General features: G+C 34.9%; 1 protein-coding gene across 6 annotated transcripts in view; it reads right to left on the bottom strand.

Annotated features, from left to right (window-relative positions):
- Positions 1–229: 229 nt before the first annotated feature.
- CACNA2D1 (calcium voltage-gated channel auxiliary subunit alpha2delta 1) overlaps positions 230–17,873 on the bottom strand; it is a 539,106-nt gene continuing 521,462 nt past the window's right edge. For all 6 annotated transcript variants that reach the window (XM_016190308.2, XM_016190309.2, XM_007527908.3 and 3 more), the window contains 4 exons: positions 17,509–17,638; positions 13,858–13,967; positions 11,520–11,602; positions 230–4,253 (listed from right to left, as the gene is read on the bottom strand). In XM_016190308.2, the coding sequence (XP_016045794.1) occupies positions 4,137–4,253; positions 11,520–11,602; positions 13,858–13,967; positions 17,509–17,638 (440 nt within the window). In that variant the 3' untranslated portion in view covers positions 230–4,136. The remainder of the gene's footprint in view (positions 4,254–11,519; positions 11,603–13,857; positions 13,968–17,508; positions 17,639–17,873) is intronic.

Below are 17,873 nucleotides of genomic sequence, written 5' to 3'. Positions count from 1 at the left end.
GTTCCTAAATGCTGTGATGACAGAGGCATATGTGAGTATGCTCAGAGCTATGTAAAGGAGTTGCAAGTGCATGCATACTTTTATGAGTTGAGGTTAGCAACTGTAAACCTTTTGTATAATCTCAATCTAGAATTATCTTCCCAGGAAGCCTGCTTTCTTAAACCATATGTGTTGTCGACAGATTTCTTTCTCAAGTGGGTTTAAATAAATCAAGTAATACAAACTGTGGTGACTTTAAATGATAAACTTTTATTCTGAATATACTGTTTTTGCACAAGATTTAACACAACATTTTCTGGGATTATAAATATTTTTTATAACAGTATTATACAAATTTTTACAAAATGTTTTTATCAGGTTAGTTAATTTCCACAAAAGTGTCAAGAGAACATAATAAAGGGGAGAAAGAATCTTGTTCACAAAGCCACTTGACCTTTTGCATGAATACACACTGAGCATCTCAATAAAAGTATTTCTAAAAGCATGATTTAACAATCATACAGAACAACAGAATGAACAGCTTTGTCAGGTCACACTGTAAACTCAATTGGCATCTATACAAGGCAGTATCCCATTGTATGTTTTTTTTTTTTAATTATATGAAATAGAAATATGGTCGATGAAACTATTGTCTTAAGGGTGTTTAATTCTTTGAAATTCTGGAATTTTTACAGAGGATAAGTTTTTATATTGATTTGCTCTTTACAGATACAGAAATATAAACTCAATATTATAAATATTAACGTTCTACTATGGGAACACAATACATGTCCCAGATAATAAAATATTTAACATTATGAGCAAGTGAAATAATCTATTTTACACTTAAGAAGTCATGACATCAATTTTATTTCATTAGGTCCATCTCTTTTATCATTTAACATAATTGATAGACTACTTTAAGACTTTCAAATTAAAATTAGATTTTAAGCTTTGGTGGGAGATAAGAATTTAAATGTGATGTAAAGTACAATAGAGCATCAAATAAGCAAGTAACACTTGGGTTGCAAAGGCCACTTAAAAGGGATACTGCCTATTTGAACCCAGTAAGGCCAGTTTTAAGTTAATAAAAGGAATATTATAGGAAAACTTACAAATTACAGCAACACTGTTTTTTTTCCCCAAGTTAAGCAATATCTCCTCAAGCATTAGAAACATGAAAAAAGATCATACTAAAATCTTATAGGCCCAGGACCTAAAAATCTTTTCAATCAAACTTGCTATGTCATGTTAAAAATCTGTTATAAATATGGACCACAGTTTGTATTTGGCAGTAATGCTGGTTGCTCAAATGAGAAAAAAATAAAGTATTAATGAAAAAAACATTCCTGTTACTCAACACTAATGCAAGACTTATTTTGATTTTGCTATTGTGATAGCCTACACTTTAGTGCATGAACAGAACACAACTAAACTGAGAGTTTAAAATCTTTACACTTGAACTCTTGAACTACATAGTTTTGAGAATATATTTTTATAGTTCTTATAAATAATCAAAATTCATGGAAAAATTCTAAATGTAAACAATTAATGGGAAGAGTGTTGCTGTCTTAAAAGGCATAACAGCATGAAGAATGGCATTAGTCATGAGAATAAGTTCTAGTCAGAGATTCTACTCAATTTATTACCATGTATGTGGTTGTCATAATTTATAAGTTTATTTTATAACAAAATAAGGTCAGAGCAAGACTGGTACCTGTAAATATATTTTGATGGCATATGAAATCAAATAGGATCCTGCCAAGAGATGCCAATTTTAACTGTGAATAGTACAACAGTAGCAACTGATGAAGGTTTATTATATTAGTGACATGTGGCCACAAAAAGTATATTTAATAAATTTTAAACATAATTTTAAGGTAGTTTGTTGTATGCTGGAAGCAGTCTGTTTTGATATATGTCATTTATATACACAAATTAACAGTTTTATATCTTATATCCCCTTCCCAAACACTTTCATGAGTTAAAAGTCTAGCAAAAGATAACAAACATTAAATACTCAGTTAACAAACAAAATGATTTAAACATATTGTTATTAGAGTGAGAAGTTATGTAATTTTTACATCACTTTGGTGTCATCTAAAATACCAATATCAGTTACAAATGAGACTACAAAACACAACAATAGATTTAAAATGGTAACTAATGTCAACTCTCAGAACAGTAGTTAGCAAAATAATTCCATTTCCCATTCCCCCTTTTTCTAAATAAAATAATATTTTAAATAAGGAAGTGTACACAAATGGTACCTAGCGTATATTAGTGGTGGGAGGGAGTTACAAATGTATGCAAAGCTAAAAAGAAAACAAATATACCTTTTAAACTATGCTACAGAATTGGTTATATCTCTGATATGAGAAGCATAAAACATGCTAGATGATGTCCATAAGATTTTTGATTTAAAAATGATAGATAAGGAAGTTCCCAACATGTACACACACCATCATTTGGCATGTTAAAAAAAAAAAACACATTTCACCATAAAAAACATCTGTATACTCCCAGCCTACAGCAGAATTACCCACTATGAATAAAGTTACACATTCATTGTTTTTACCTTTCTTCGAATACTGTTTACTCTTGAAAATAATTTTAAAAACATAAATAATATTTGCTACCATAATAATCTAGAATGCAATAACTGGCTTACTACAATCAACATTTTTACCATGAGGCTGTATAAAAACAACTTTGATTATTCACAATCAAGTATTCATGTGCATACATACAGATTCACGGTTTCCTATTTGTTCAGACAATTATAAAACTCTCATCAAACTGCATGGAAATTTTTGTCAAGTGATTTTACCTTTAAATAGAGGAATAAAAGCAGCAGCAGTAGCAGCGAGCATGAATCTCCTATTCAAATGAACAAAGAGGAAACCTAGGATGAATCTTCACTGAGAACATATATGTACTTTCAAAAATAAATGTGTCAGATCTGATTTATGTACTTAAAATATCTGTACATAGGTTTTTTTCAGGCAAAAGCACAAATCTGTATAAAATCCATTATTTCCCTTTTCACCATTTCCCTAACCCAATCATTCAGCATTTACATTGCACAGTATATTCAGAGTAGTTTAAAGACATTTTTAAAGATGACTTAAGTGCATTACACTGCAAGGTCCAGATTCTTACATACCAATAATGTCACTCAAGGGACTACACTCTACAGTAAGAGAACAACAAACCAAAAGTTAAAATAGCAGCAGTATCATGCAAAATACCCTTGGTAACCAAAGCTCATTTATCACAGGAAAAAAAAACACCTCCCCCTCCCCCCCAACAAGCTTTCCTTAGCGCATTTTGAAATATCTGACCAGCACTATGTAACTTTACTTTGAACAAAAGAACACCACATCGAAGCATTTATTAAGGGCTTACATATATAAAGAAATAGATCATATATTCAAATTTTACCCTCAAGCACCTTTAGGTTAATAATTTCTTAGTTATTATATTTAAGCAATCAATAAATTACCACACCAGAACTTAACTGATCATTATGTGCATTATCTTTTTGGCAGAAATCATTCTTCATAAGGCATAATTCTTCTATGGCAATATTTTTGCCACAAAAGCCATATTTGTATCATTTGATTATAATTAGTATTAATTCTTTCTTTATATCCTTTCCATTACTGACTACACCAACCAGGAAATAATTTTGAACAGAAGATTAAGTAAAGGCAAAAATCATTACCACTACCACCACCACCACCGTGGTCACCCTGCCCTGAACTTTCTTAGTAAAAGAACAAGATTGCAGAAGGTCCAAACTTCTGGTCAAAATCAAGACTATTTGTATGATTCATAAACAATTGCGTGGGGAGCCCTTTTACATGTAATCACCAACATTGCAATAACAAACTTTTGTATTTTCCAAGAGATCACACAAAGAATTTTGCTTTGATGTTATACATAGATGATGTAGCATTCACACAAGTTTAAGGATTTCGCACCGTGACATGCAGCCAGCGGGTGCTTTAGGAGTCTGAGTCTTAGATTTATACCATGGGGAGGACCCAGCTAACGGTTTGCTGATTCCATGTTTGACCCTAATTTAATGCAACTGAGGGCTCATGGTTTGGCAGGGTCTGAAGTTTTAATTATGCAGGTTTGGTCTTAAAAGGTCATAACTGGCAGTGTTTGCTGCCAGATAAAAGCCAAAGTAGTACAAACTGTATTCCAATGATGGACCACAGGGAAGGATTTAATCCAGAAACACCACCACAGTCAGTATAATCCTCCTGTTGGGAAGAAATGGAAGAAGAAATATCTTGAAAAATACTTAGGAGGACATTTCACAGAGCACTTACATTTAGGCCATTTCCAAACTCACCTTATTCCCTTATATTTTATTGCTTTCAATTTTGAATAAGGTAATTTTCTCAGTATGCTTTGATGAAGGTTTTAAAATGTTTTAGGTTTTCGTGAACATGAGAGAAAATAATGACACTGTTCTGAATATTACATCAATTCTTCCCCCCCCTTCTTGTTGCCCTTGTTTTTTATTGTTGTTATACTTATTGTTATTGATGCCATCGTTGTTGGATAGGACAGAGAGAAATGGAGAGAGGAGGGGAAGACAAAGAAGGGGAGAGAAAAACACCTATAGACCTGCTTCACTGACTGTGAATCGACTACCTTGCATGTGGGGAGCTGGGGGCTTGAACTAGCATCCTTAGGCCTTTCCTTGCACTTTGCACCACGTGCACTTAACCCGCTGCGCTACCGCCCAACCCCCTTGTATCAATTCTTAAATAAGAATTTGTTCACAGTATCAAATATTTTATATTTACAAATTAAGAAATTATAATAACATTTCAGTGTGCTGTATAATTCATAAGGATTATGACTTTAGCAATTATTTTTGTAAGACAAAACTTGAGATGGATTTAAGAAATGAATTTCTATTTCCATTATATATTATACCATATACATGTAGCACTGGTCTTTGATCAAAAACTAAAATGAAGCATAATGTAAGCAAAGCACGAATAATGAAAGAACACTATTGAAAACATATACCCGAAATAAAGAATTAAACTCAAAAGAGGTTTTTTTTTTTTTATTAGAACCATGAAATTTAAGCAATGAATATACTTATTTGGATTCCCCACTGTCTAATGGAGGGCTACTAAGTTCACTATGAACACAAAGTTATTCTTAATCTTGTACTAGGTTGTATATTTTGTGATGTTTTCTACATCCTTTATATTCATACTTTGATTTAAAATCATATCTAAGTATTCTTCTAAACATATTTTAAGAGTTCTCTACTCCAAGATTTATCTACTAATCGAAATAACAGGTTATGTAAATAATTAGATAAATATACTCCCTCTCGGACTAATTTTACAAATACACCAGACTCCCAGAGAAAAGAACAGTGGCTCTTCTTTCTCACTAGAGTTTTATACAGTGTATGCCAACTACTAAATAAACACAAATTCTTAGAATGTATTTCAAAGCAGCAGAAATCTGTTAAAGAGAAGTCTGGGAATAAGGAACTTATTTAGGATTTTGTTTTTTAAGACTTTCTCAGATCTAAATAGAATATTAAAAAAGAAAAGAAAAAAGATAACCTCTTAGTTCTCACATTATTTGGTTTTTCAAGAGTTCTGACATGGTAGAATATTCTCTCCTTGGAATATTTTCCATGTGTAGTTCCTTTGGGCTTTTGATTAACTTATTTATTATTTATACGTTTTTTTGGTTTTTTTTTTTGGTTTGGTGTCCTTTTTCACATGCACTGTACATGTTTGTCGTTCCAGGGAATTTGTTTTCTCTCTTTTCTGCTTCTTCATTATTGTCTCCTGGGTGATATAATCTTGTCCCATTATATTAGAATTTACCTTCTTGTTAGGATAAAGAGAATTGAGAGGGCAAGGGGAGATAGAGAGGGGGAATGATAGGGAGTGGGAGCACGAAACTGGATACTTGTGCAGGTCTCTGCACTGATTATTATTTGTGCTTAGTAGTATGTGCACTGACCAGGGTACACCAGTGCCCAGCCTACAAATTACAGGGTATTTAAAGTGAACTGTGGTGACAGACATTATTGAAGAACTTTTCTCATCTAGTTAACATTTCTATCAAAGGATATATATGTTTGGTAAAATTCCCATTTTATTTTTTCAGCAAATTTCAAGAATATAGTAGTTATCAACTATAGTGGCTATGTTTTACATTATACATTATTATATTACTCAGTAATTATTTATCCTAGAGCTGAAAGTTGGCACCTTTTTGCCATTCCCTCTCTGGTTCCCTCAAAGAAAGAAAATAAATTTTCTTTTTAGATTTCACATTGCATAATGGCCTTGACATCTATTCGTTATTCCAAATGGCATTATGTCTTTTTTTTTCATAGCTAAGTAATATTTAAATATAGGTAGATTATACAACTGAATATACAGGGGCCAGATGGTGACGCACCTGGTTAAGCTCACACCTTAGAGAACAAGGACCCAGGTTTGAGCCCCTGGCTCCCACCTTCAAGGGAAAATTTTCATGAGAGGTGAAACAAAGCTGCATGTGTCTTTCTGTCTCTTTCCCTATTTCTATCCCCCCTCTGCTCCCAGTTTCTATGTCTTTATCTAGTAATAAATAAAAATATTTTTATACAATTGGATATACACGTGCACGTCTTCTCATCCATTCATCTACTGATGGTCACTTAGACTGCTTCTCTATTTGGGGTATTGTGAATATTTCTCCTTAAGCATGGGATGACTGTTTTATCTTCTTTATTATTTTATTTTATTTTGCTACCAGGTTATTGCTGGAGCTTGGTGCCTACACAATTTTATCCTTTCTGAAGTTATTTTCCCCCTTCTCTTCTTTCTCCTGATAAAGACAGGGAAGTAGAGAGGGAGAGAGACACTCACAGCACTGCTCTACTTGCCTTCTGAAGGTTGTATCACTCCCCAACCCCAAGGCTGGGATTGTCCTTGCACATAGTAATATGTATGTTTCACTGAGTCACTGTTCAGCCCCACTGCTATCTGTCTCTACAAACTGTTTCATCTCATTTGAATAATTATCAGAAAGAAAAGGGCTTGGGAGTCAGGCGGTAGCACAATGGGTTAAGCGCACGTGGCACAAAGCACAAAGACCAGCATAAGGATCCTGGTTTGAGCCCCCGGCTCCCCACTGCAGGGGAGTTGCTTAACAAGTAGTAAAGCAGGCCTGCAGGTGTCTTCTTCTCCCCCTCCTCTCTCAATTTCTCTCTGTCCTAACCAACAATGACAACAACAATAATAACTACAACAATAAAACAACAAAAGGGAATAAATAAATATTAAAAAAAAAAGAAAGAAGAGGGCTGGATCACATGGTAGCTCTAGTTTTGGTTTTCTGAGGAACCTTCATTCTGTTTTCCATAATGCTACACTAACCTGTATTGCCATTAAGAGTGTACAAGTTGCCCTTTTCTCCAGAGGGTTACCAATACTTTGTTATGCATTTTCTTCTTCACAGCAATTCTAGTAAGTGAGAGGTGACTATGCATTGTGGGTTTAATTTGAGATGCCTTGATGATAAGTTACATTGAATAGGTGTTTTCATATAGCTATTATGCCTTTGTTGTTAAAATGACCACTGAATTCTTGTGCCAATTAAAAATCAGATTATATAAATTACTTGTACATTTTCCATTAATGCCTATATGATGACTTGCATACTTTGGTATGACTCCATACTTTGGAGTCTACTAATTCTTATCTGATGACTCCAAACTTTGGTTTTTAATCTGCTTTATATCCTTTCTAGAATGCCTATTCTAGATTATTTATTATGTATGCCCCTTGGACACACCGACATCACAGAATCTTGAACATGTTACTTTTTTCTTATTATTTTTTATTGGTTATCGCTGGGGCTACATGTCTGCATAAAAATAATTTCTTTATAGGGCACTGATCTCATCCAATTTAGTTCATGATATTTTATTATCTTGGTAAATTTACAGTTATAGTGAAATTAAAATATCACCATAGGGAAGTTTTATAGAAAGCTTGGTTACCTATTTAAAAGACGACTTATTCAAAAGCAGTAGTTAAATACTTCTGAGTCTAAATGACAGCCTGTAAGTCTCCCTTCAAAATTCAATAAACAAGAGAAGTAAACTTAAAAAAAATATTTTTTTTTGAGAACACTATTCAGCTCTGGTTTATGGTGGTGCAGGGGATAGAACCTGGGACCTTGGAGCCTCAGGCATGAGAGTCTGTTTGCATAACCATTATGCTATCTACCCCTGCCAGAGAAGTAAATTTTTGAATCAAAGCTTGAAATGCAGTGAATTTTTACACTACTACACCCCTATTAGATATAATGAAATAATTCCTTATCCATATATTCTAGGTGGCTCATTTTATTGTGATCACAAAAATAAACAAAAAATTAAAAATTTAATATGTAATAGCATGACTAGCTGTGTAATATTCTTTTTTCTTAATTTTTTAATTTATTCCCTTTTGTTGCCCTTGTTGTTTTATTGTTGTAGTTATTATTGATGTCGTTATTGTTGGATAGGATAGAGAGAAATGGAGAGAGGAGGGGAAGATAGAGAGGGGGAGAGAAAGACAGACACCTTCAGACTTGCTTCACCGCCTGTGAAACGACTCCCCTGCACGTGGGGAGCCGGGGGCTCGAACTGAAATCCTTATGCTGGTCCTTGAGCTTTGTGCCACGTGCGCTTAACCTGCTACACTACTGCTCAACTCCCTGTAATATTATTTAGAACTAATAATTATGTTTCAAATTGATGAAGATAGCTCAAATAAAAATACTCGTGGAAAGAGATTAGTTGTTTTTGACTTATTTATTTTTATTTATTTTAATTTTTTTTTATTATCTTCATGTATTGGATAGTGACAGCCAGAAACCAAGAGGGAAGGGGGAGATAGAGAGGGAGTGAGACAGAGAGACATCTGCAGCCCTGCTTCACCACTTGTGAAGCTTTCCCCCTGCAGGTGGGGACCGGCGGCTTGAACCCAGGTCCTTGTGCACTGTAACCAGTGTGCTCAACCAGGTGTGCCACCACCCGGCCCCACTTTGACCTATTATTTAAATTACAATAGCTCGCTAGATTCCTTTCATTTGACAGGTACTATAAAATCCATTATTTTCTTGTGCTAGAACAAATTTTGTACTAACCCATGGCCCTACCACCACTCAGAGAGGTCATTCCACTCTCAGTAGTGACCATATCTCCATCCAGTGGCTTCCTAATCAATGTCTACCTGGACAACAATGAGGGAACAATTACAACAAAAGTTCTCCTGTTGTTTGTAACAATCATAATTCCAGAACATGAAAACAGAAACTGGAAAACTGTAAATGGACACATGCACACAAATTCAGATCCTACACAATCTTTTCTATTAATACTCATTATGTAGTTCATAAATGTGTGAAAGATTAACACATATACTAATTTTGACTTATATAAGTATTTTGAATTATCCACATTTTCTGGCTGGGAGCATGGATAGACCTGCCAATGCCCATGTTTAGCAAAGAAGCAATTACATAAGTCAGACCTTCCACCTTCTGTACCCCATAATGATCCTGGGTCCATGCTCCCAGAGGGATAAAGAATGGAAAGCTATCAGGGGAGGGGATGGGATATGGAGTTCTAGCAGTGGGAACTGTGTGGAGTTATACCCCTCTTATCCTATGACCTTGTCAATATTTCCATTTTATAAATAAATTTTAAAAAGTTTAAGCTATATTTACTAAAAGAAAAATTATGTTGAATAACTGACCTACTTATAAATAAATGATAATTTTTAAATAGTACAGGAGACTGAGTTATAGAGGAATAATGATTTTTATATAACACATGAAACTACTGTGATATATTTAATATTAAACACTTTGCAATATTTTAAACAACTACTTACAAAACAATATTAGTTCTAGTTTTTTATAAACCTGGCTTCAGAGCATATATTATAGAGAAGTTGGAATTGAAGATTATAGTTTTAAAATTTAAAGCCAAAACAAAAACAAAGAAAAATTAGAGAAAGTGACTGACCATCCACACCACATGAAAACTTGCAGTAAAATGAAGATAGGAGCTGACATCATGGTACAGGCACGACTCGTTGTGCATATAAGTTGATCCTATTAATAACGGGCAAAGTAGCAAGTACAGGGAAAGGAAAGAAAACACAGAAAAGAAGACATACAAGATGAGATTTCATGCAAATTGCTGGCAGTTGCAGTTAATGTGAGCCTCCATTCAGAGCAGATTCACAGTGACCATTGCAAATAAGCATTATCAAAATATTCCACTGCCAAAGAAACACAAAACATCATTGGCATATTAGCGAGAGTTGTACTTTCACACACAATCTGCCATTTGTCTTAGGAACATGGATTGTTAGCAGCTTTGGTCTTAGTTTTTTGTTTTGTTTTCTTTTAACACCTTAGTCAGAAGATAAAGAGTTTCCTGGGTGAAAATATTTTGGGTAATAGATATTTTGTATATGATCTTTAAAGTTCATCTGAATGAATCTGGCCTGTGTCTACACTGTTGAAAACTGGTGACAAGAGAGTTGATAAGCAAAGCTTCCTTAATAAGCAACACCATCCTTAGACCCACATAAAACAATCCCTGGGGGATGACTGGACATGGGAAAAAACTCTGAAGGTATGTATAATAGGAAAAAAGTCATAAATGAAATCTCCTATTTGGATTTTTATTTAATTTTTTAATTTTTTATATTTATTTTCCCTTTTTTGTTGCCCTTGTTTTTCGTTGTAGTTATTATTACTGTTGTTGTTGATGTCATCATTGTTAGATAGGACAGAAAGAAATGGAAAGAGGAGGGGAATTCAGAGAGAGGGAGAGAAAGATAGACACCTGCAGACCTACTTCACCACCTGTGAAGCGACTCCTCTACAGGTGGGGATCTTGGGGCTTGAACCCGGATCCTTACTCAGGTCTGACTATGTGAAAGAAAGACTGAGTGAGACAGAGAATAAGAAAGAGGAGAGAAACAACAGACTGCTCTGTCATTCATAGAGCTACCTCTGATGATGGGCATGGTGTTCCCATGTAGTACTTGAATCTGGGTTAGCATGGACAAAGTATGAACACTACTGAGTGATCTATCTCCCAGTCCCTAAAAAATTTTAATATCTTCAGTATTGTAATACAAATGAAGCTAAGTCACTCATATACCACAAGTAACATTTACTGAGAGTTATTACTTATTGGGAAAATTGTAATCAGGGTCATGTTCTTGGATTACTGGTAAACTGAATGGAATAACTGTGTTTGAAAGTACAACATCTGTGGAAGGACAGATAGAAGAAGCATTAAGCTAATGCTAACCAAGAAAAATAGTGAAATGAATTATCTATCAACCACAGCATCATGCTATCGAGAAACACCATAATTAAGACATATACTTGAGTAAAATTCAATTATTGCCTTAAAATCTGTGTTTAATGACCTTTATGCTATACAGAGTTTGAATACAGCTAACATTTGTTCTTACCAGGACATTGTTATCAAAGCAAACATCAGGCCCTTTTCGGTATCTGGGCTTCTTAACCATGTCACAAGGATCTGGGCCATCAGCTAAAAAACTAGTTAAAGAATATAAAATTATTTTTTGCCACACAATTAAAATTATAATACAATATGATTATCTTTCAAAGTAAGCAAGAAATACCTATACCATTTTTTTAATCCAACACAACCACGCACTTAAGGATACAAGCAACTAAATTACTACATATTTTTTTTTCATGTCAAAGTTGGAGTTGTATGGAAATCTTTTATTTTTTATTGTTATTATTTTATTGGGGAAATATTTCACAAGATAGTTGTTGGCTCGAAGGTAGAGTTTTTTAAATTTTTTTATTTTTTATAATCTCCCTGTGCAAAGTGTCTTCATGCCACTCCCACTATCATGTACTGGGTAGTGAGTGATGTCCCTCCCCAACCCTGATGCCATTTTCATCTCCCCTCTAGTCCAAACTCTTTCACTATGCTATCATATACTGTGCGCATTCTCTTTTTATTTCTACTGTAAACATGGCCACTATCATGTAGCAATTAATAAGAATTTGTAGATAATAAGTCGATGCCCTAGAACGCAAGACATGCATAGATGTAAAACAAAGCACAAAAGAAAATTTGTTTCTTTTTTGTTTTTAGTAAGAGTATTTTAAATTTTATTTATTTATTTATTAGATAGAGACAGCCAGAAATTGAGAGGCAGGGAGGATAGATAGGGAAAGAGACAGAGACACTCACAGCCCTGCTTCACCACTCGTGAAGTTTTCCCCCTGCAGATGGGGACCTGGGGCTTGAATCTGGGTTCTTGCATACTGTAATGTGTGTGTTTAACCAAGTATGCCACCACCCAGCTCCTAAAACTTAAGTGTTTTCTACTTAGAAAACCAGAAGTATAAGCTGATTAAAAATACCAATTCAAAATATAGGCGAGGACAATTTTTTAAGGTAAATATAGATGTAGGTATATATATTGATGTGGGTGGCTCATCCAACAAAGTACAACCCACAAGGACCTGGGTTTAAGCATAGAATCACCATATGTAATTTGCCTAGCTGTGGAGCAGGATCGGCAACATGCTTCACTAGCTGTGGTAACTCTTCTCTCTCTCTCTGTCTTTATAATAATAATAACAATGCCACTGAGCACAGTGGAGTAATACAGGCACTGAGCCCCAGTAGCATTCCTTGCAGCAAAAAAAAATTATATACGTAATCTATTAATTTTTTTGCTGCAATGATTTAATATTCATTACACAGTCATTTAAAATGTTCGCCCCCAGATATAATTTGCTACCGCCACTGCAGTTATTAGTATATTATAGTATCTTTTTTCTTTTTAATATGCCACTGTAGGTCTAAGCTATAACCGAGTCCATTTAATTTTGTTAAAGATTAGTTATTACGGGAGCCGGGCGGTAGCGCAGCGGGTTAAGCGCACGTGGCGCAAAGCGCAAGGACCGGCATAAGGATCCCGGTTCGAGCCCCCGGCTCCCCACCTGCAGGGGCGTCGCTTCACAGGCGGTGAAGCAGGTCTGCAGGTGTCTGTCTTTCTCTCCCCCTCTCTGTCTTCCCCTCCTCTCTCCATTTCTCTCTGTCCTGTCTGACACTGATATCATCATCAACAACAACAATAAAACTACAGCAACAATGAAAAAACAACAAGGGCAATCAAAGGGAAAATACATATAAAAAAGATTAAAAAAAAAAAAAAAAGATTAGTTATTACTTAGTGAGAGAAAAAAAATAAAAAAGGAAGAAAGGGAACCAGAGTATCACTTTGGCACATGCAATGTTGGGAATTAAATCGGAGATCTCATGCTTGAGAGTCCAACAATTTACTGCATCATCTCCAAGCAACAGACTCCTTTTTAAAAAATAATATAAGCTATTCATAATTTTCAAACCCTTTTTCTGTCTTCCCTTTTGGAAGACTAAGCCTCTCTCTTTTGATACTGCCTAAAAATTCAAATCATGCAGCAAAGTCAAAACCCAACACCCCTCCCAAACAGCTGTAAACCCCAATGCAGTTTTTTTTCCTTTATGCCCTATCAAGACATTTTCAGATCTACTTTGCTAACTGCATTGCTCTCTCCAAAAAGCTTCATTATGTAAGACACTTTTCATTCACTTTCCTCTTGATGCATGTATCACATTATCAGCAAACCTTTTCATGCACCCATTCTGAATCTGTGAGATGATCTCAAGAGCTTCATAATATTTTCTTTTTTTTTTTTTTGAGCATTAGCAATGTGTCTTTGTTACAATACATGAAGATACCTTCCATTTCAAACACCTCTGACATCAAAGGATACAGGTCTGTTCTGCTTGTATGAGTTGTCTTGTGTCACAGGGACAAGTTCCTTTGCTCTCCACCATGATGAATATTAAGTTGGTGTTCATAAGTTTTTCTACATGAAAGATTCTGAAAAAATCAATGTTAAAAAGTCACAGAAAATCAACACTATCTTTGGGGAAAATAAAACTATTTCAAAGATCTCAGATATTAAAATGAAAGATGAAATATATTTTGAAACAAATTATAACTATTAGTAATAACAATAAAACAGAATGAAAATAAATTGCAAGAAATATGACCAAATTTTATTTACTAGCATGCAGATATTACCTCTCTCAAAGGAATACTTAAAACTTGTAATTGATTTCTTAAGTATAGCCAATGTTTATTAAATGTCAATATTCAGTGCAATAAGCAGCACTACTTAGTTGTTGAAATGAATAGAAAAAGCTTTATTTTTCATGTTTAAGGAGCTGTGATACTTATTACAAGAAGTATGTCAATGTTGCCTTATTTAATTTGTTTATTTAGCCTCCAGGCTTCTCACTAGGGCTCAGTGCCTGCATTACAAATCCATTGCTCCTGTAGCCATTTTCTCCATTTTTTTTGATAAGGCAGAGAGAAATTGAGAGAGAAGGTGAGGATAGAGAAGGAGAGAGAAAGTTAGAGATGCTTCACTGCTTGTAAAGTGACCCTCCTCCAAGTGGGGAACCGGGATCCTTGATTGGGTCCTTGCACCCTCCTACTAGGTGCACTTAACCTGTTGGAGCACTGCCTGGCCCTTTGTTACCTTATTTTCCAGGCACAACACGGCTAATTCTGTTTTTGAAACGAGTAACAAAAAAAGCCTAGATCAATGCTGTTCCACAAATTTTCTGGGTAGAAAATAATGTTTTCTGCTTTGTCCTACAGGTCAACAATAGTTATAGGATGTATTTTTTTCCCATTTTGAAATATAACCAGAGTCACCAAGTTAAATAAATAAAAAATAGTAAAGAGGCTGGGTGCTGGCACACCTGTTTGAGCTTACACATTACCATGAACAAGGACCCTGGCTCAAGCCCCTGATAAAATCACCTGCAGGGGGAAAGCCTCACAAGTGGTGAAATAATATTGCAGTTTCTCTCTCTCCCACTTCCCTCAAAATTTCTGTCTCTATACAAATCTTTAAAAAAATTAAAAATTGATAATTTAAAGTCACCTGTATCCTGTAACTACTAAATTGGATAATATAGTTTTAAATAGAACTCAAAGATCTAAGCTCCATGCACTGTTTTCTTCCAAAACTTAAGCTGATTCTGCCTTTTTTAGCAACCAAGATAAAAATGAATGTATGTCATCAAAGAGAAATTTTTTTCAGTTATGCATTTGTGAGCAAGTGGGCTTTAATTCTTTTCCCCCACTGAACTTGGGTTACAAGCATAAAAGAAATCAAAGTAAACTTTGATTCAGCTCTACATTTATCTTTACATTATAACTTAACTTAGTCAATGTTTTAAGTATGCAGAGTCATTAAATGGACATTGATTAATGGAAGAACTAAGAGCTCTTAAATTCTACTTGCTGTATGTATCAGACATACTGCAATTCTGTTTCCTAAAGTTACTATTCTTGTATGCTATCTGCTTCAGGAAGAAAAGTTTAAACTTAAAAAAATTGCCTGAGCAGAGGAGATGGTATGATGGTTATGCAAAGACATGCTCATGCCTGTGGTTCTAATGTCCCAGGTTCATTCCTCCATACCAACATAATCCAGAGCTGAGCAGTGCTCTAGTTGAGAGAGAGCGAGAATGAGAGAGAGAGAGAGAGAGAATCTGCCTACTTTTTTCTGTGTTGATGCTTGATCCTCCCTTTCTACTCATCACAGTACTTTCTGTCTCCTAGGACATGGAATATGCAAAAGTTCAGTAATAAAACCACACAGTGTTCATGTCTATAAACTTTTTATACTAGTTATCGCTTTCCTGAAAATATTTTTAAACTACTGTATGATGTTGGTCTGCTTCTAATTCTGCTTCTAAGACCCCTTCTGTTTTGATCATCACGTTACGTTCTCTTGCATTGCTTAATGCTGTGGTCTATTTACATAATCATTGTTTTGTTTGAGACCCGCATTGGTTTAATTCCCATTGGTTCGCATGCTTTTTTTCCCTTCTCCCCACCCCCTATCCTACTTACTTCCTCTTCCTGACACTTCTGCCTCAGGAGATATAAAGGACAGGATTTTCTAATGAATGAAGATTAGATAGATTGCACTGACTACATTTCTGCTCATCAATAAAGACTGAACTGCATTCCCAGCTCAGCCATCAGTCCCTGGTCATCTGTCTCCTGCCCGCGAAGCTACCCTGGCAGTATGATTCTTTCCTAAATCTTCTTGCAACTAACTATACCATCCTTTCACATTGCCAGGTTACCTCACTTCTTCATATATCGTTATTTTCTGTAGGCATTTCTTATTCAAAAGCCTTCTCTCAGGTGCTCAAAGTAGAATGTTCTAACTATATCTTGTAAACTGATTGTTGGTTCTATTCTTGGGGATCCTGTGTCATGGATTATTGCACTAGTCTCAAAATTTAAAATTATCTCAATCTTGCCTTTTCCATTTATCTTATTACAACTGAATTAAATTCTCCACCTCTTCAAAACGAAATTCAAGGTGATGTCTCATGTATTGTGTCTATCTAATCTGAACGTTTACCCCAGAAAAATTTTATTTATTTATTTTGCCTCCAGGGTTATTGCTGGGGCTCAGTGCCTGCACTATAAATCCACTGCTCCTGGAGGCTATTTTTTCCTTTTTGTTGCCCTTGTTGTTTATTGTTGCTATTGTTATTATTGTTGTTGTCACTGTTGTCATTGTTGTTGGATAGACAGAAAGAAATCGAGAGAGGAGGGTAAGACAGAGAGGAGGAGAGAAAGAGACCTGCAGAGCTGCTTCACTGCTTGTGAAGCAAATCCCCTGCAGGTGGGGATCCGGGGGCTCAAATCAGGATTCTTAAGCTGGTCCTTGCACTTTGTGCCATGTGCACTTATCCCGCTGTGCTACCACCTGACTCCCAGAAAACTATTTATTTTTTCTCCTTGTTCTTCTAAATAAAAGACACAATGGTTACATGGAGAAAAACTGAAGTAAAACAAAACAAAAAAAAAGTTTCAAGTGCTTTGGGAAACCTGCTGAGATCCCTACAAGTAAAAAGGAATCATAACTTTGGTTTAAGATTAAATATTAATATTACTATATAGTACTTTTATAATTAATATATTTTCAGTCTTATTAGAAAGCTTTTAAGGTGGGGCAGATAGCATTATGTTTATGCAAAGAGACTCTCATACTTAAGGCTCTGGAAAGCTTTTAATATGATTCTTGTATAGACATATGACATGTCAAATATAAACAAATTATGTTCTGCCTAAAAGTAGAAACTACTGTCTTGGTCATATAAGTATGATTGTAGTTGAAAAATTAGTTTATAAAAATTAGAATTAACTTAAAATTTTTTCAAAGCCTTTAGGGAGTGAAAATCTCTGGTGCTTTCAACTAAAAACAGTCATCCATATATTTTAGATTACAGTGATAATCTCCATGATTTTCTAGAATGACTGTAAAAATAAATAAAATTTCCTACTGAAACAGAATTACTCCAGAGATGAAGAAATAAATTACCTGGAACAGTTTCCACAGTCTAATACACCGCTGAATGATTTACTATCATTATCGAAGAAATACTGGGTTTGCTCAGTAATGCAACTCTGCTTTGACAGCGGGGATGCAAAGTCCTCATCTTCTAGCTCAACTGTCAGAGAAAGTGAAAACAAAAGCTACCATCATAAGGAGACACTGAAGTTAATTCCACTAGCCTGTAATTATCACAGAGCATGACGAACATAAGAGGACACATGCCTTGACTGTACTCTAAACTATGTTTTTTACAATAAGTTAAGTACACAGTAGCTACAAGAACGGGTCAATGAAATTGAAAATATTTTTAAAGCATGAGGAAATATTTAACAGAGATTTCAAATAGCAAA

The sequence above is a fragment of the Erinaceus europaeus genome, chromosome 8 (assembly GCF_950295315.1).
Source record: "Erinaceus europaeus chromosome 8, mEriEur2.1, whole genome shotgun sequence".
Lineage (NCBI taxonomy): Eukaryota > Metazoa > Chordata > Mammalia > Eulipotyphla > Erinaceidae > Erinaceus > Erinaceus europaeus.
This window is presented reverse-complemented; position numbering and strand designations above follow the sequence as displayed.